The 20021-nt window shown below is 49.2% G+C and overlaps 1 protein-coding gene across 3 annotated transcripts in view; it reads left to right on the forward strand.

The window, feature by feature from the left end:
- The window catches only part of AUH (AU RNA binding methylglutaconyl-CoA hydratase), a 130448-nt gene that overhangs the window by 49292 nt on the left and 61135 nt on the right, over nucleotides 1-20021 (forward strand). For all 3 annotated transcript variants that reach the window (XM_082694160.1, XM_082694161.1, XM_082694162.1), the window contains 2 exons: nucleotides 9059-9151; nucleotides 10661-10717. In XM_082694160.1, the coding sequence (XP_082550286.1) occupies nucleotides 9059-9151; nucleotides 10661-10717 (150 nt within the window). The remainder of the gene's footprint in view (nucleotides 1-9058; nucleotides 9152-10660; nucleotides 10718-20021) is intronic.

Here is a 20021-nt window from a genome sequence, read left to right on the forward strand (position 1 = left end):
TGGTAACGTTCTCTTAGTGTCTCTGAGCAGTCCGCAGTGGCTGTCTCCTCTCACGCTGCGTGGGCCGGCTGGGGGCTCGCTCTGTCTGCTGCTGGGGTCTGCCTCCCGGTAGGTTTATCTAGGACACATTTCAGAAATCGGTTTTGGGCTTTGTTAATCCCGTCTCTTGTTTCTGTTTTATTAATTTCCATCCTGATTTTCATTAAATTTTGTTTCTTCAGGATACATTGGCTGCTTTCTTTTAAACCCATGACAAGGGATGTTTGGTTCACTGTTCTCTGCCGATTTGACTCGTGCCAGACCTTCTTTCTGTGTGTCTGCCTCTTTCTCTGTGTCGTCTCCCGTGTGTTCCTCCTTCCTTCCCACCGAACACTTTACAGCTCCACTGGTTTTTCAGAAGCTGCACCCAATTCGTTACAAACATTGAGTTTTTTATTTCATTTTACAATGCTTTTTCGTTCTTTTAAAAAACTGTTTTGTCACTTTCTGTCATCTACAGTTTCATGCGTGGCTTCGTGTCTTTGAGAGTCAGCGTTAGAAGACCATGGATCTCAGATTTGTACGGGTGTTTTCTTAATGTTTTTTCCTACTGTAGCTCGTTTTCCTGGTTATCCTTTGTATGATAAACATTGTATTTGAAAAATTATTTCTGGGAATAGTTTGGAGTCTAGTGTTCTGTAGTGTGGAATGTTTTACCATTGCATTTAAAAGACTTGTTTCCCTGTATTACTTGCTATAGACATACCATAATGTATGTCACTATTTCCTTCATTGATGGACATTTGGATGATTCTAGTTTTTTACTATGACAAACAGCGCAGAAAACACCATCCGTATTACACGGAATCTAAGGGGCCTTAATAATAGAAATCCTCCTTCTGTCTAGGGTCTGGAATAAATTGAAAAATAAAATGAAGTATAGAAACAGGGACAGAATGTTCTCTTGATCACCGATACAGCCGAGCTGAAGGTTGTGGCCTAGATCTGTTGATGAGGCGGTTTGCTCATTTGGCTGTCCCCTCTCAGGCCGGCTTCCCCACCACAGCGACCGGGTCGGCACCTGAAGTTGCCCGTGGAAGCTAGCCCGGCGCCAGCACTGTGTGACTCACGGGGCACTTTTCACGGGGCGTGGAGGAGGATCGGTGTTCTGGGAGCGAAGCAGGGGTAGCTGAGCTAAGGATAAGCCCGTTTGTTTTCTCTTGTCCTGTCCGTTTAAATAAATCATTTGTTGGGGTAGAAGAGATTTAGGGCTATAGTGCTGAGAGTGTGGGTCCCATTTCTGACAGGGAGGCATCAGGGAGGAAGAACATCTCTGTACAGCCGTGTGCACTGGACATTTTGCAAGGCGCGAAGGTGGCCTTGCTGGGAATGACCTCTGGAGGCAGGGGCCGGGGTCCTGACCTTCCACGGGACCCGTCCTCATCCGTGGAGCCTGCAGTCTCTGCCCAGCCACTAAAACAGGGAAGACTTGTGTGTGCCCTCAGCCCATCTGTATTTGTCTGTCCCCAACTAGCTAGTGTTTTTGTTTTGATTTTTAGTTTAATCATTATATAACGACCAGAGAGGGGCTGTAATGTTTGTGCTGTGACGAATTTGTTGTTTCTCATGTGTTTGCTTTGTGGATGCTCCTGCTGTGGTGTTTTGTGTGCAGTGGACATTTTGTTGCTGCTAGACCTTCCTTGTGGACTTTTCCCTTATTAAGCCTAAAGTGCTTCTCCTTTGCCCATGTAATGCTTTTACTCAGATGTCTCCCATTACTTGTTAAGATCATGGGATGACTCTTTGTGTTGGACTCTGGGATACGCCCTACCCATCCTTTAGGTTTTTAAAATTTTATTTCTTTATCATTTTAAATTGATTCATACCTGTGTTACTTGATTTTAAATTATCTAAAAAAATAAACATAGATTATCTATTTAGTTGAGCCCTGTTTATAAGAGACCCAGAAGTAGTCTACTTTATTCTCTTGGATTTACCATTTTCATGTTATTGCAGTCGTGGACGCTGTAGGAAGAGACCCGTTGAGGTGTAAGTGGCGTGTGCTGAGCTGGAGGTAATAGCACGTGCCGTGTGTGGGGTTTGACTTCCGCACACATCGCCCGACCCACGTGGCGAGCGCGCCCATCCCCCGCAGGAGTTCCTTCGTGGCGCGCAGTGGTCCCTTTCCCTGCCCCTTCCCATTCCTTACCCGTGCTCGGGGAACTGCTGAGCTGCTTTCCATCACTGGAGACCACTTTCCATTTTTAGAGTTTTTAATCAGCGGAGCACAGTTTGTATCAGTTTGCATGTCATCTTGCAGCAGATTTTTCTCGAGGTTCATTGATGTCTAGCACGGGTGGGTCAGTCGCTGGTTCCTTCTCACCGCGAGTAGTGTCCGTCCTACGGAGGTGCACATGGAGCTGCCACAGACACTCGTGCGGAGGTCTTTGCGCCTTTGCGGGGGTGCGGTAGTTGCGGCGTGCGGCCTGGGGCTGTGCGTTTCAGGAGCTCCGGTGGTGCTAGTGCCGCGGGGCCGAGACCGCGCTTTGCAGAGCGAGGGTACAGAGCCTGGTGTTCTTGGAGCCAGACGGAATAGTGTATTTTTTCCTACCAGGCAATAGTAGACTACATCTCGTATCAGGTTTTCCTCGGAAATGAAGATACCTCCACGTATCATGTCAGTCAGCAGTAGACGTTCCAAGAGCTTGCTCGCAGCAGACCGCCTCTCTTTCATTCGGGCGATCATGCTTGTCGTGAGCAGCGGGGCAGCAGTTGACGATGAACGTGACCACCCAGTTCTGTTTGGTCTGTTCTTCCAGACACGGCTGGGGGGGGCGGGGGGCGGCGAACCTTGCTTCCCCTTCTCTGTGTTTCCCTGTTTGTTTTGGAAGTTTGGTCGGAAAGGGATGCTCTGGTGTTGGCCCTCGTCTGCTAACCTGGAGTCGTGCACTGGGAACAGTCTGGGTTGGAGGTGTGCAGGGAAGCCTCAAGTCAGAAATCTGTTCCAGTCAACGGACAGCAGAGCTCAGAGCCACTGTGCTTGTCAGACTTCCTCGGACGCATAGTCATGGGTCCCCGAGGCAGGCCGGACTGTGGTCTTGCCGAGCTGAGGCCTGGGTCGCGGGCTCTGGGTCGAGGCTGTGAGAGCTGCTGATGGTCTGTCGGGCCAGCGGGACTCCAGTTGCGGCTGCAGCAGGCAGGCGACGGCAGCTCCTTTGCCCTGTGTCCCCATCAGCAGTGACGGTCAGGGTGCTGCTCAGGTCACAACGCTGGGAGGAAGGTTACGTGATGTTCGTAAGGTGCTTAGGACAGTGAACCCACCTCGTAAGCACTTTGTGCATGTGCTCAATCCACAGGCAGCCGTATGGAAAGTTAAGACAGGTGGAGAAGAGGTAGGGCTAGGAAAATCAAGCACCAGATTTTCTCAGATTGCAGAGTGGTCGCCCCCGGCTTGTGGGAGCAGTGGCTCCCGTTGACAGGCCTCGAGCCCCGCTATGATGCGGCGCGAGTGTGTGTTGGTGCCGGGTTGGTTCCTTCTTGCTCCGAGGTCCTGGCTGGGCCCCAGAAGCGCAGCCCCTGCGTGCTTGGGCCGGGAGTGGTTGTGTTTTGTTTCTGCGCTTCCCCTGAAACCTGGGGATGGGAATGGCAGAGGACGCGGGAGTGTGAAGGTTGGAGTTGGAATGCGTGATAATTAGGGATTGGTTGTGATTTTCAGTTAACCTGCATTTTATTTCTATTCTTTTTGAATGATACCAGTAAAGTCAGACCTCCAGTATGCTATATGACCATTTCTTTTGAAATGTTTCCATTTTGTATAAGAACATGATTCTTCAGTCAAAGCCATATTTAAAAATCACAACTGACAGTAACGTTTTCCCTTAATAATTGAATCTCTCTTTTTCTGGAAACATCTGAAAACCTCTGTTACGTATAGTTCCTTTCTTGGAGCTGAAAGTTGGCCTGCTCCCGGTTCCCCCTCATTCCTGGTCTGACTCCGGTGCCCCTCCGTCATTGGGGTCCTCCTGCGGACACTGAGGGAGACCACAGCCTTCCCGGGCAGCTCCTTTATCTTTCTCTTGAAATAGCAGAACTTTAATTGTTTGCTTTTAATTATATTTTTAGGAGCCTTTCAAAGGATTATTATCTTCTTTGTCATACCTGGCCCATTTCCTGGTACTAAACTCAAAATAGCTTCTGATCCTGTTGGTTGCGTAACACACGGAGTCATCACTTCTTCCTTTTGCTGTTGGGATAACCTGTGCTCCCGGCAGCTCCGATGGCATCCAGCCGTGCTCTTACACAACTGCCGTTGTGCTGGTTCCCAGCTCTCGGGGACGGGAAATCGGCCCTTCTGAAGTGTGTGTATTCAGTCCCCTGAGATTACTAAGTGCTACCAAGCAGAAACAATACTGGATGTGAAAACCAGCGTATGAGGGAACTGTGAAACTAGCATGTGCTTTGGGATGGCTCATCTTTTCCCCAAGAAAATTTGCTAAGAGAGACATCTTTCAGGGAAAGATTGAGATTGCATAAAGTTCAAGATTCAAAAACAAATCTAATTAAAAAAATTTTAAATTGAAGTATACAGTTGACTCACTAGAACTTCAGAATTTATAATATTGTAAAATGGTTGAAATTTAATTACTCATTGAATGCTAATTGAGCTGTTCTTAAATAATTTTTTAGTAGGAAAAAGTTTTATAGACTGCTTTATGAAATGCTAATTTATGCTAATTAGCATTTGAGAGGTGCAAATAATTTACCTTTCTAATAATCTGAGAGTGTTCATACCCTATTTACCTTGTTCTTGTTTTGTGTAAGGACCCTACACTTCTTGTCTTTTATTTTAGATACTTCACATAAAATGTAATGTTAAAAACCTTTCAGCCCCTTGAGAAAATGTCTTCAGTTTTTAACTATCAAATTTAAGAATGATTATCATCATTTCCAAAGAATTAAGCATTTAGGGGAAAAGTGCTGATTCTTGCACTTTAGGATTAAGACTTGAGCAGGAGGCGAGTCATGGCTCCGCCTCCCCACCCCCACCTCCCAGATGAGCGTGTTTGCTGCGTTGGCTTGTTTCTCCTTCGTTCCTACGTTGTTCTTCCGGGCCGGGCGGACCCCGAATGCCCTCTCACCCATCATTTTATTTTATCAACGTATGTGTGTTTACAGCACCTCTTACAGTCACAGGAGGGTATATTTACTAGGCCATTTTATTTGTGCGTTTTTTAAAAATTTTTTAATGTTTCAAAAAAGTTTTTATTTATAGGTTAGAGAGAGAGAGAAAGAGCACAAGCAGAGGGAGAAGCAGCTTCCCCGCCACGCAGGGAACCTGATGTGGGACGTGACCCCAGATGTCTGGGGTCACAAGCCACGCCAGAGGCAGATGTGCAGCCATTGGAGCCACTCAGGCATCCCTTTATTTGTGTTTTTGATGTGTAGTACGTTACCTCTCTTATTTCCCTTTAATGACATGTTCTACTTCTAAAAAATAATAGCTTTTAAACTTTCTGTTGGCTAGTGTGACTTTTAAGTATGATATTTATTTGATAACATTAACTAACTAACAGAATTGTAAAGCAAAGCCTTGCCTGATGTTTTTGGGGCCTCCGTCCCCTGACGTACTAACACGGACGTTATAGACAGGCACGGGTCGTAACCACTTGCCGTGTGCTTCCTGGGACGCTTCGGGGCTCATGAGCTTGTGGGGTGTTCCTCTTGTAATTTACAGTCAGCTCACTGCGTGGACCCCTAACTTAGTCTGCATGTTCAGTTCCCAGTCTGTTCCCATTTGCGGGGGGAGGCCACCCTCTCAGCCGGGACTTGGCATTTTCAGAAGCTGGACTCAGGAGTGCGTATGTTTCAGGCCCGGGTTTGACCGTAGAGGCCTTTACCCTCCTCTTTGTGGTTCTGCTCTCAGAAGAGCCCACGTCCCGCGGGGCAGTGCCCTGGCGTTTTCAGAGGGCCGGCGGAGGGAGGACTCGCCCGTCCTCCTCTGGTCTGTCCCCGCTCGGGAGCCTTTGCGCGCTGCCTTTCCCATAGCTGCATTCATGTCATTCTTTAAAGTACTAAGTGAAAGGCGTTCGTGATGAAAAGAAAAGCAGGGAGAAGAGGAGCTTGAGCGTCACAGGGACGGGAGCAGCCGTCCCAGGTAGGAAGAAGGAGTTACTGACCCGCGCGCCTGTGCTGTTCATCTCCGTTGCAGCGTGGGTGCGCGGCGATCGGCGCTGCGCCAGGAGAGCGTGGACGGGGTGCCGCGGGGATGCGAAGCCAGGAACCCCGGAGCAGTGCCCGTAGGTGCTAGCTGGGCGCGCCAGGCAGAGGGCAGCTTGTCCGCAGGCCTGGGTGGGAAGCGCTTCTGGAACATAGAGTGCGGGCCTGAGGTTGGCGAAGAGGTCGGGCGGGTGGACAGAGCCTAGTTTATCGGCTGCTTCCTGTGCCGTATTTATTGTTTTCTCCATTTTTATCCCGAGTGTGGAGTAGATCACTGCACCCTTTTAACTGGGGGCAGTAGCATGACCGCATTGGCGTTTAGAAGGATTAGACCCAGGAAGTCTGGAAGGCGCGTTGGAAGGGCCAGTCGCAGGGAAGCTCCGGCAGGGCCTTCTGCTGCCGAGGGATGAGGGGACCCAGAACCGACTGTAGCACAGGGAGGGGCTCGCGGCTTTGTGCGCTGTGGGAAGGAGGGCCTCTGGGACGGCTCTGGGCCTCTGTCCTGGGTGACGTGGGGGCTGGCGACACTACGAGGTGTGAACCAGCATCTAGAAGGAGGGCTGGCGAGGAGAGAAGCAGGTTTGAGCTGAAGCACGTCCATGGGGTACTGCGGACGTGCTGCAGGCAGGCGGGCAGGACGTGCGGCCGACAGGGACGTTGGGCGGAGGTGGGGATTTGGGCGTCCCTGGCATTGTGTGGTCAGGGTTCTGGGTGGGAATGAGACCTTCTGGGCGGGGTGTCTGTTGGGCGAAGGAGAAGGCTGAGAAAGAACGGGAAATGGGAAGAAACACAGGGACGTTGACGGGTTCGCCAGGCGGACGAAGAGAGGAACTCACGGAGGAGTGTGCGGCGCTAGTGTGTGGTCCTCAGCACCAACAAGTTGCACAGGGGCCAGACCGTGGCCACTGGTTTCGGGACCACCTCCTGGTGTCCCTGGAAGCAGGGCAGGAGCAGCGGGGGACGGAGGGGCTGCGGCCGGGGCGGTCCTCCGTTACTGTCCTCCCTCGGGAAGCTTGTCCTCTTGTCCTTGACGGGAGCCGGCACGAAGCTGAGGGGGAGGGGGAGGGCCTGCTGGGAGCGCCGTGAGACCGCGGAGACAGGAGGCCGGGGGTTTAGAAGTCACGGTCATTTCTGCCGCCGGGATCTTGGAAAGGAAGGCGTGAGCCTTGGGTCGCAGAGTCACCCCACTTGATTGTCGCGGTTGGAGAAGATCTTGGAAGCCGCTCAGAGGGACTTGCCGTCAGATTTCCTTACTGATCTTTCTTTCCTTTTTTTTTTGGTCAAATAAACATTACCAGTCACTGTTTTTTCATTCAGTTTATTTCCTGATGGTAGACCCTGACGCAGCTGTCTGCTTGCTCCCCAAGTGTCCTGTCGCGTGCGCCCGGGGTGCGTCTTCCAGCCCCTCGGCCTCCCCTTCCCCGGACGTTGAGGCCGGGCCGCCTGCTGGAGGCGTCTGCCCCGCACCCATCCCTGCTCCCCGGGTCGGCTGTTGTCTTGGCGGCAGTGAGTGGCAGTGCTCCGGCCCGGCGCTTCCGTCTTTGCTCGGAAAATAAGTCTGATAAGTTCTCACGTGTGAATGAAACTCCGTGGACTTCAGCAAGTTTGTATGTTTGAGAAGTCCGAGAATGCACCTCTCTGACGGGCACGTCCTATTTCAGAACAGCTTTGGAAGAAAGAGGTTGTTCGCGATGGCGTCGTCCGTTTCCTTCCTTCCGTTTTATTTATTTTTCCAAAAATTGAGCTGTAATTGCCATGTAACATCGTGGAAGTTTAAGGTGTGTAACGTGTGGATTGGCTGTATTCATATGTCAGGACACGATGACCCTAGAGCACTAGCCAATACCTCCCGCCACGTGACTATTCCGTCTTTGTCGCAAGGGCAGTCCGAGGCGATGCCCACGTTCTGCTCGTCCGGGAGCAGGGCTGGCCGGCCTCGCTTCGCAGGCCCATTGTCAGAAGTAAAGTTAAATAGGAGGAGTCTGCTTCACCTAATCATCAGTCAGCTTTTGAACCAGCTATAAAAACTAAGTCTGTATGTTCCAATTTATAAAATCTCATTAAAATAATATTTGGGGCTCAAGAAAGTCTGGTTTGAGCTCTTTGGTGGCTGACCTTCCCCAGGCATGCTTTTGGGCAGGCCCTCGGGACCTTCTCTGAGCCGTGTGCCTCTGGAACGTGCTTCCGGGTAGAGCCTGGTTCTCTAGCCGGGGTGCGTCCTGCTGCTTCCGCAGGGTCGGAGCTAGTGGGCGGGGTCCCAGCAGCCGCTTAGTCGGCTGTTGTCTGCGCCGAGGGACCGGTTACTTCGTCGGGTGAGACCATCATTCCGAGTTCCCTGGTGACCCATAAAGGATCTGGAACTTCGCAGTTACACAGAAGTCATTTCAAACAGAAATTTGTATGAACCAAACGTCTCATAAAGGACGTTAGGCTCAGAGATTGAGGAGGGCACGTGTTGCGTGGAGCTCTGGGTGTTGGACGTGAACAATGAATCTTGGAGCACTTCCTCCCAAACTAATGATATATTCTATGGTGACTGACATAACACAATAAAAATATTTAAAAAATCACGAAGTCAGAATTGTGATTGTGCTAATTGAGCAGAAAATATTTATGGGAATATTTCAGGGATATGGGAAGACTTAAAGACATTCTTGCATGTTTATTTGCTGGAACTCTGCACAATCGCATGTTTGAAGAACAGTAACAAAGGAAATGACTATTTTGTTTAAGGCAAACGGGCTGCAAAATTCTGTGTACGGTATGCCCTTGAACAATAAATTCACCAAAAAGAGTCTAAGATAAATTACATAGTAAGGTCACGATCTTCCCGAAGAAACTTGAACTCTTTGCTCTGTTTCAGCTAATCTGCCGGTGCCCACCATTGCGGCGATCGACGGGCTTGCCTTGGGCGGTGGCCTCGAGCTGGCTCTGGCGTGCGACATTCGCGTGGCAGGTGAGGACGGCCCGTCAGAGATGACGGTGTGCTCGCTCTCCAGGTGCTTCCGACGCTCTGCTCCTGCCCCGTGCTGAGAAGAACGTCTGGAAGGAGGCACCCGCTGGGCGTGACCGAGCGTGTGGGGGCCGGTCTGCTGGAGGAGAGGGAGACGGAAGCGGGTCAGACAGGACTGAAAGTGCGGCGCGGGCCCTGTCCTCCTCCGATGAGCTTCCTCCTCCGCCGTGGGGGAAAGGACAGGGCGGCGCGAGGGTCCAGTGAGCGAATCCGTGGCCTCTGCCCGGTCCCGGCACTTCGGTCATGTCCGCTGCGGGAACGGCAGCTTGATCTCTCTGGGGTTCACTCGCTGCCTGCTTGGCTTCCTGTGGGTGGGATGAGGCGATTATGAAAATAATACTGAGAACAATTAGTGCGGGTCCGTGCTGAGCGCTGTCCCGGTGCCCAGCCTGGCTCCGAGCCCCTATTGGATGACGTCACGCCACGGCCCCGCAGCCCTCCGTGATAGGCTCCGAGCTGCTGTAGGACGCTGGGGCCCGGGGCCGTGGCCGAGCTGCACTGGACCCCAGACGGTCTGGCCCCACGGCCCACACTCCCCCCGTTCTGCCAGAGCCCCGCGGACTGCCACCATATGGCCACGGTGGGGTGACAGGGACCCTGGCCCTGAGGAGCGGGTGAAGCAGGCAGCAGGCTGTGTGTCACCGATTGTTCCCCGGCTCCCACCGGGGCTCCTGAAGCAGCCGCCTGCTAACAGTGAGTCGGTGTGATTATGTTCCGGTCACTTTGGACTAGTTCTTGGGCGTTGTAGCTGCCGGTCCATGTGGGCTCTTTCCCCCTTTCTACTTTATTTTAGATTTCTACCTACTTGTCTGAAATCACGAGTTTTAAATGGAAAAGCTGAGGTACCCATAGTCCATTTCTGAAAGAGTGCAGACTGTGGGCGTTAGGGTGTGGGAGGTGGTCCAGATGCAAATAACCAATTAAGAGGTTTTCCAGTAGCCGTGAAAACAAAACCCAGCAGGAGGAAGGAACCTGTCCAGCTGTCAGAATAGTAAAACCGTTTGTCAGAAGTAACCAGAGATTCGGCCCCGAAGAGCTGCCATATGTGACGTGGTACGTGAAGCTGTTTGATTCGTGGGACTCCTCAGGCCGCTGGAGGCCCTGCTTGTCAGACACAGCTTCGCGCCTCATCCCGAACAATAACGGGGCCTCAGCCTGCAGGCTGTGTCAGGTCAAATCATGCGGTCACAACCCTGGTCTTTCTGCGTCAAAGATTACTTCACTGCCGGCCAGTTCTGAAGAGGAAATGTTACGGGAACCCCCAATGTCTGTCACTTACAGTCTTTACCTATTTCTGTCACTACATGCCTTCTGAAGTGACGTAAAGAGATCTGTGACACAGGTTTAATTAGTAAATAGAATATTTGTAGCTGATTTCAGTAACTTTTTCAAGTTGTAATATTTGAATCTGATGATACGGATTTTACTTAATTTTCTTCCTTCCTTTTCTAGCTTCCTCTGCGAAAATGGGCTTGGTCGAGACGAAGTTGGCAATTATTCCTGGTGGAGGTATGAAGTGTCCACGCCCGTTGATTTATTCTTAACAACAGGGTGTAAGGCAAAAGGGTGTGAATTGAAAAGGTGACATTTTGGGTGAAGAGACTAATACTGTATTGTTTGCCTTATGTAAAATGTGCTCTTTTATTTAGGTGGTTGAGAAGAGGCTGGGTGTGTTGGGTGCTGCCCTGGTTTTGTGGTGTCTCCTGTGCTTTTCTGTATAATTTCTTAATTTTTAAATTATTGTTTCCAGCCACATTTTTCTTGAAACATTGCACTGATACTTTGAAAGCAGCCTGCACGCGGTCCGACCCTGCTGGAGGGGTGGGCAGGGATTCCCAGGCTTCATGCCGGCTTCTTTGTTTCTGGGCAGCGGGACAAAGGTTGGGGTTAGTGGGCGGCCTGAATTCGGAGCGGAGGTCTTTCTTTTGTCACTACAATAAAGACAGGTGAGCTGCCTTTGGGGAAGACTCATTTAAGAAAGCATTTTTCCAACACTGATAATGAAATCATGTATCACCCAATAAATCTGAAATTTGTGTTCTTTTGTCCGATGAGAGAATTTGGAGCTACTTTGGTTTTCATGAAGTTGTTCTCTCAGAAAGTAGGGTTCGTTTGAGATGTGCGCGTTGATGATTTATTAGTGTATGAATTAAATCACAGTAACAGCGTTAAAAAAAACAAACAGTAACAAGGTAAAAATTAAAAGCGGCGTTTGAACATTTTAGGTATGTTTGTACCTGGACAAGTTAAAATTGTGTGTTTAAACTTATCATTAGAAGAGTGCTTATCCTGATTAGGGAGAAACTAAAACACAATTCAGTTAAATTGGTGACGACCCAGGTCAATGTGTAAGACTCACGGAAAGGTTTCTGCTTCAGTTGTCCGTGAAGACGCTAATCTTGTGGGTAAAAGCATTTGGTAACTGCCTGTTGGACCGCGCGGCTCCTGTTCACAGATGCTCGCGGAGATGCTGGCAGGTGGATTTCTGTGGAAATGGATCCGATTGAAAAGAATGATCAGGAAATCAATCCTGGAAATAAAACAAGGGTTAGGGAAGGAGGATGGTGGGATGTTTCTGAAATTCTTCTAAGAAGCGTTTGTTGGTTACTAGGGTACTGCTGACCCTAGCAAGACAGTGCCTGTAGTAGAATGGTGACCACCCCCTCACGACTCCCCCTGCCCCCCGAGACAGGTCAGCCTGGAACCTGTGAGTGTAACCTTATTGGGAAAAAAGGTCTTGGCAGATAACGTGTTAAGGGTCTTGACATGACCTCATTCTGGGTGATCGGAATGGATGTCGGATCTGATAATAAGCGTCCTTATACGAAGACACGAGGAGAAGCAGAAGGTCTGTGAAGACAGAGATGGAAGAGAAGCGAGAAGCGTTCGCAGGTCCCGGAAGGCCAAGGATTGCCGGCGGCCACCAGAAGCTCGGAGCCTCTGGAAGGAACCACCCCTGCCAGCATCTCGGGTTTGGACTCTGTCCTCCAAAACTCGAAGAGGAGACTTCAGTGGTCTTAAGCCAGCGCGTTTACGGTAGTATGTTACAGCAGCCCTTGCAGACTAATACGGTGGTGGTCAACGTTTCAGTGATGTATTTCCGGACAGTGGGTTAGTGGGTGGCGGCGGTACAGGGTGGGAGGAAGAACTTGGTGTTTGGGGTATTTGTCATCATCTCGGAGATGAAATGTTGTGTTAAAAGCCCGAGAAGGTAGAACGGCCGCATGAGCCTCATGTTGGTGTTGGTTAGAGGGAAGCGGCCCGACTGGCTGCCCTGCAGAAACCCGAGTGCGAGCGCCCGCTCCTTCCCTCTTGGCTCCTGAGCCACCCCTGCCTTTTGGGTCTGGGGACTAGCGTCTTCGTTCCAGGGTACGGAAGTTGCTCAGGGTCCTCCTCAGCCAGGGACCCGTTGATTAGAACCCACTTGTAAGTTTGATTCATATTGGACCGTGCAGTCTCATGATTATGATTATTTCTAAAATTTTTATTGAGTGAATTTGTGATAAAATTCAGAATGCTTTACCATTTTCCCATCTACTTAGAAAGAATCGTCTTCTGTCTTTGTCTTTTTTTCCTAAGTGAGTCTGAGGGACTGTGTCTCAGTTGCTCCTTTAATTAATGACACTTTCAAGTTCGTCCTCGTGCACGTGCATCTCCGTTGTGTCGCACTTTCTGTCGAGAGAGCCGAGTTTTCTGGGAGCCACGTGCCGCTTCGATGAAGAAAGACGCAGGCATTTGCGTTCAGGTTCGTGTGACGGTGACTCATGCACCCTAAGTCAGGCCCAGGTGTGTGTTTGTTTTTCTAAACAATGTAGTTTCTCTAAGGTCTGTTTAGTGGACTCTCTGAAGGGGGCGCTTCTGCACTCTCTGTGGAGAGGAATCCTCTGGTGGGTTTGTGACCCCAGATATTTCTGCCCTCTCCTTTCTTGTAGATGAGAATACCACCTCCCCCTCCTCCTTTCTTTCTTTTTTTTTTTTTTTTTAAAGATTTTATTTATTTATCGGGGTGGGGGGGAGAGCGAGCACAGGCGGACAGAGAGGCAGGCAGAGGCAGAGGGAGAAGCAGGCTCCCTGCCGAGCAAGGAGCCCGATGCGGGACTCGATCCCAGGACGCTGGGATCATGACCTGAGCCGAAGGCAGCGGCTTAACCCACTGAGCCACCCAGGCGTCCCCCCCGCCCCTTCTTAAAGTTGGTTTTAAGTTGACAGACTTGCCTTGGCTCCTGTGATCCCTGAGATGTTGTCTTTTGGGCAGTGAACTGCTGTAAGAGCTTCTTAGAATAGACAGTGTAGACGGAGTTTCTTTCTCCCTTGTTGGTGGACCTCTTAGCTAAAAGCAGATGCTGAACTTGCTTCCTGTTGTAGATGCAGCGTGGCCCTCGTCCCTGAGCCCTTGTCAGTGTCCACAGCTCCGCTGGTCCTCCACTTCACACGGGACCAGCTGTGACGGCCACCTTGGGGTAGAGAACGGGGCAGGAGCGACAGTACTGTGGAAACAGCAAATGCTTTGCTTTCCTCGTCGGTCAGTTCCTGAGGGTGCAGGGTCTGACTGCGTGCACACTGGAGACCGCGGTGCTGCAGGTCTGGTAGGGTTGAGCCCCTCCCGGCTCGTAGAGGCTGCGCCCCCCGCCAGATGGCCCTGGCCGTCCTGTTGGCATCACTTCCCCTTTGTGATGACAGCTCACGGGGGAGCAGTCGACAAAGCCTAGCATGTAGCTTTCTAAAGGTTTCCTTCCTTCCTTTCATTTTCACTTGAGCTTGAGCCCGAGTGATAATCCGGTTCCTTTTAAGATACATTTTATAAATCTTCGCAAAACAAGTTAAATGAAAAATGGTTGTTTTGGGGAGAGTACTGTTCTAGTGAACATGAGCACTAGTGGGCCATCACCGATAGTGTGATTCTTAGGTGAGTATTCTAAATTTTAGAGTCTATGAGACGAGAGCTTGTTCAGGGACGACTGTCGGAAGTAGTTGATGGAAAGGAATGCGGAACGTACGAGTCTGAGTTGAACGTCTTTAAATAGTGTGAGAGCAGATGTAATTGGAAAAGTTAAACGTGACGAAGTATCATATACTCTAACCCGTGCATTTACTCGTAATATGTATGTTTGATTATAGACACATACTATAAAATACAAAATACACAATGTCAATGAGTGAAAGCACTAGCTGATCTGAGAATAATTAAGATTGTCCCCAAGGACCTTGGTACAGCATCCTGAATCACACTGGGGGTCTCCGTGCGGCTCACAGCTCTGCTCTGGCCTCCGGCCTCTTCTCCTTACCGACGGCGGCTGCGGCTCCTCCGCTCTTCCCAGCGGCGAGCGCTCCAGCAGTGCACGCTGAAGGTCCCTTCCAGAAACAGCCCCTCTGGTGATACTGCCCTTTAACGCCTTCGCGAGAAGCAAGCAAAACCAAGTCCAGAGGGTTAGAGTTCTTATGACAGTGGAGGACATTTCTCGTAAGTGCGTGCAGAAAGCAGTGGCAGACGGCCTCGTGCCCGGCCTGTGCTTCTTGCCGCTTCGACTGGAGGACTTGGGGTTGGTGGCACGAACCCTCCGTGCTGCTCCGAGCACGTCCAGGCCCCTTGCTCGGGGCGCGCACGCACCACCAGGACGGGACGTGCCCTGCTTTCACCGCCCCATGGTTTTCTCAGATCTCCTCCAGCTTTTTGTTTCGGGAGGGAATACTCAAACTGCGGAACATTTGAAAGGCGGAAAACTGATCCTCTTTATCTGCCTCACCGAGCCCTGCCCGTCCCCTCGGCCCCCTCCTGGGCTCGTTCACACCCGTTTGTTCCTGCCGAGCCTTTTAGGAATGAGCAGGTGAACCCTGGATGTGCCAGCAGCGCCTTTCCTGGGAAGAACAAACCCGTACAGAACCACAGCACTGCCGCCACCCCGCACGAGATGAGCACAAACTTCAGGTTCCCCACGGGGCTCACCGTGTTTGTGGTGGCTTTTGGCTTTGCTTTTTCACTTCAGGATCGAGTTAATAATTCATGTTGTATTTGGTTAGATCTATGGGGTTTTACTGTTTTGTTTCTTAAATCTAGACCAGTCTTCCATCTCTTTGTTTTTTATAACATATTTTTTTTAAGCATTCAGGCATATTATCTTACTGAGGTTTACACATTCTGGATATGACTGAGTCATTTCCTCAAATTTAGATGTAGGTGAAAATATTGAGCCAAGAACACTCAGTGGGCTGTGCTCCGTTTCTCGTTTTAGCGGTGACTCTCGATGGTAGGTTGTCCCCCTTTGGGGGACAGTAATTTTGATCCCTTAATTCATGTGGTGACTAACTAGGACTAACCTTTGAACATTCTGTTTTTAGAAACCTTTTAGGAAAATAATCTTTAATTACTCGGTTGGCATTGACCGTTCCCCAAATAAAAGCAAGAGGAAGGAAACTCGAGAACGCCGGCGTCATGCGCAAGGGGTGGGGGTCTCTTCCGTCTGTCTGCGGGCCGGGCCCTGCAGGAAGGCGGCTCTGGGCACGGGGAGCAGGAATGCCATTTAGGGTGTGCCCGTGAAGGAATGTGGATGTTTAGACCCTGCGCGCCTGTTGTCCTGAACACCGTAGTCATTTTGGAAAGTGTTGTTTGTAACCTTTGTTGAAATCCTCTTAGAATTCACGTCAGAATGGCAGCTGCTTCTTGCGAACATCCTTAGTAGTGACTCATCTTTATCCTGCGAGGGTGAATTTGGTTTTCACAAGTAGCAAAAGACCTTTCTGTACCCAATCTGATGAATTAAGGTCAGACTGTTTCAGGAGGAAGAATAGTGTAACAGCAAAACTATGACTGCTTTTCTTACGAGGTTCCCCTGAGGTCGGACGTTTACCTGTGTTGCGAGCCGTGGGCAGCACTGCTGGGCTTCGTGCCCGCTCCCCGGCTGACCTCTGCGGAGGCCCGCTCTCTTGTTCTCTTGTGCGTGCATTTCTTTGTTGGTTGGTTTATTTTAAGGATTTTATTGATTTTATTTTGAGAGAGAAAGTGGTGCACAGCGGAGAGGCGGAGGGAGACGCAGGCTTCCTGCTGAACAAAGAGCCCCATGTGGGACTCGATCCCAGGACCCCAAGGTCCTGACCTGAGCGGAAGGCAGATGTTCCACGGAGCCCCCCAGGCGCCCCGTTAGGTGCATTTACTAACACGCTGCTTACTCTGCAGACTCCCGTTTCTTTGTACTAAAAATGTAGTTCAGGGACCTCTTCTAACTGCAGTGTTTGGAGAGTTGTTTGTGGACTCCACACTGTGGACGGGCCATTGCGTTAGTCGCAGTGGAGGGAACATAGTGCGTGTGACTCGGCAGTGTTCCCTTCGAATTGCCGATTATTTTCTTAATTTCTCTTTTTGATAGTTCCTTATTATTGTGTAGAAATGCAGCTGATTTTTGTGATTGATTTTCTGTCCTGCAATCTTGCTGAATTCAGACACAAGTTCTAACATTTCTGTGCTGGGTTATTAGGATATTTTGTATGCAGTATGTCCTGTGCAGACAGTGACAGGTTTCACTCTTTTTTTTTTTTCTTTTAGATTTGGATGCATTTTATTTTTCTTGCCTAGTTACTCTGGTTAGGACTTCTAGTACTATATAGCAAGAGTTGATGTCCATGTCTTGTTCCCAAAAAATTTTCAGTGTTTCACTGAAAGATGGCTAATACCTCTTTACATCTGGTCATGGATTTTGTTTGTTGCTATTTTTTTTTAATTGATTTAGTTTCATTACTTGGTCTCATGAGATTTTCTTTGTGACTCAATCTTGGAAGATTGTGTGCCTCTATGTATTTACCCATTTTTTTCCCCTAAGTTCCTTGATTTGCTGACACAAGTTTTCCCTAGTAGTCTCTTACAAATCTTTGTATTTTGTGGTATTGGTTTTAATTTTTATTTCATTTTTCTGATTTTATTTATTTGAATCCTTTCTTTTTATTCTTGATTTAGTCCAGTTAGTGGTTTATCAGTTCTGTTTACCTTTTCAAAGAACCAATTATTGGTCTCATTCATCTTTTCTATTTTTTACTTTTTAGTTGTTAATTTTTTTCCACTCAGATTTCTATTTTTTTCCTTCCTTCTGGTAACCTTGGACTTTGTTCTTCTTTGCCCATTTCCTTTAGGTGTAACGTTACATTGCTTATTTGAAGTTTTCTTTTTTGTTGTATGGGTAGGCCTCCAGTGCTATAAACATTCCCTCTTCGAACTGCTTTTGCTGTGTCCCAAAGATTTTGAACTGCTGTGTTTACATTTTCATTTTTACTCTGATTTTCTTGATCTCCCCTTTGATTTCTGTGGTGACCCTGGGATTCATATGTGACATGTCACGTGCACGTACCAATTTATATTAAGTTGTTGTTCACTTATGTTTGAACACATTTCAGAAGCACCACATTATATGTGTACAAAGTCATATTTTAAACTTTTTAAAATCTTTTTTATCCCTTACTTAATTAGTTTTTATAGATACAATTACTTTTACTATTTTTATCATTTAACCTTTATACTACCCATATAAGGGATTGACTTACTACCTTTACTATATGTTCGCTTTGCTTTTATCACTGAAATTTTTTCCTATCACGATTTTCTTATTTCTAGTTATGGATGGCTTCTCCCTGCCCCCTACCCCCACCTTCTTAAAGAAGTCCCTCTAATATTACTTGTAAAGCCAGTTTAGTGGTGATAAACTCTGTTAAGTTTTGTTTGCATGGGAAGCTCTTTAACTCTTCTTCAGTTCTGAAGAACTTTGCCAGATAAAGCATATTTTAGTTGTAGGATTTTTCCTTTCTGCTATTTGAATATGTGTCAGGTCACTCCCTTAAGACTTTGCAGTGGCTCTGCTAAAAAACCAGCTCGTGGCCTATGGGTTTTCCTTTATACAGAACTGTTTGCTTTTCTCTCGCTGCTTTTAAGATTCTCTGTCTTGACTTTTTTTGTGTGATTCTAATTGTCATTTGTCTCAGTGGGGGCTACCAGGGTTCGTCTTGTTCGGGGCTCTTTGTATTTTCTGGACATGAATCTCTCTTTCCTCCGATTTGGGAAGTTTTCAGCTACTATTTTTTTCAAATAAATGTTGTGTTTCTTTCTCCCTTTTCTTTCTGGGACCTTATAATGTGAATTTAGTGTGTTTGATTTCTGTCTCGCAGGTCCCTTAACCAATCCTCATTTTTAAAACTCTTTTTTTCTTTTTATCCTTCAGTTTAGCTGCTTCCTGCCGCCCTGTCTCCCGGATTGCTGGTTTGTTCTGCATCGTCTGCTCGGCTTCCTCCCTCCAGTGTGGTTTTCTTTGCACTTACTGGATTCTTCAGCTTTGATAGTTTCTTCTTGACATTTCCTTTATCTTTTTTGAAGTACTCACTCAGTTCATCAACTTTTCTCTCAACCCCACGAGCATATTTAAGACTGTTACTTTGAATTCTTTATCAGGTGGATTTATTATTTCCATTTTGCTTAGTTCTCTTCCTGAAGTTTCGTCTTGTTCTTGCATCTGGGTCACATTCCTCGATCTTTGCTGTCTCTGGGGGTCTCGTCTCTTCTGTGCGTCAGGTGGCTTGGCTAGATCTCTTGTTCTTCAGTGTAATGGCCTCCTGTAGCAAGCTTCCTTTGGGTCTGAGGAGCGCAATGCCTCCTGGTCACCAGATCCAGGTGCTCTGTGGATGTCTCCTGACTGAGGTGCGTGGGCCATCTTGCGATGGGGCAGTGACTGTTGCCAGTGTGCTGGTGAGAGGAGCTGGCCCCTGGAGGGGCTGGAGGGGCTGGCTGAGAACCCCGGGTTGTGTCTGCTATGGGCGTGCTGTTGGGCAGGGCTGGCTCTCAGCCAGCTTGTTGCAGTGACTGGCCGCGTCCACACTGGACACACTGGTGAGAAGGGAAGTTCCCCCCGTCGGCTTGCTTGACTGTAGCTACAGAGGGCTTGCTGCTGGGTGGGGCTAGCTCTCGGCACAGCTGGCTGCCAGGCCCCAGTAACAACTGCTGTGTGCACACGGGTGAGGGGGCTCGCGTCCCAGGGCAGGAGTTGCTTTGGTGTACGGGTCCTAAGCAGGCTCAGGTGGCTAGATGGCCCCGTCCCATCCCCATGGCAGAGTGCTGATCGCTCTGGGTGGTCCTGATCACGGTTGCCCACTGTGTGTGCTGGTGAGGTGCAGCTGCGTTGGTGGGTGCCCGCCTGGCACAGGTGTGTTCTCAGGGGAATGCCCGGGGTGGCGGGGCAAGGGGTGCTACGAAAGTAGATCGAACGTCTCAGAAGTGGCTCCCACAAGCATCTAGTGAGGTAGACCGAAAGAGGGCATGGGCCATGGCACCACCGACTCTTCTGTTCCTGACAGAGCACTTACACATTCCTGCCTCTGTGGCACATGCCCTAAAATTACTCAGTAAATCTCCTTCATATATAGCTCAGGCTGTTTTCAGACTGCGGCTTCTGGGCTGGGTCTGAGACCAAACGGTAAAGCACGGTAGCCCTTTGAGAACAGCATTGGTTTCCTGTAGTCCTCAGGCTCTCCTGGAGTGAAGCCCTGCTGATTCTGGAGCTCGATGCTTCTGGCTACGAATTCCCGGGGCCGGGGCTGCCCCGCGTGGGGCTCCGTCCCCTCGCTCCGTGGTGGTGCTCCCCGCGCCCGCGACGTCCCTCCTGCTCGTGGTCGTCGTGCTGGAGGTTTGGGTCCTGACACCCTCTACGTCCTTCCTACCCTTCTGGATGCGGCTTCTTTTCCTTTCCTTTTCAAAAATGTCTTCGGTCGTGAATGATCTGTTATGCTGATCTTCAGAATGTTCTAAGAGCAGATTGCTTTATGCGTAGTTGTTATCTTGGTGTGT

The sequence above is a fragment of the Mustela nivalis genome (assembly GCF_964662115.1).
Source record: "Mustela nivalis genome assembly, chromosome: 13".
Lineage (NCBI taxonomy): Eukaryota > Metazoa > Chordata > Mammalia > Carnivora > Mustelidae > Mustela > Mustela nivalis.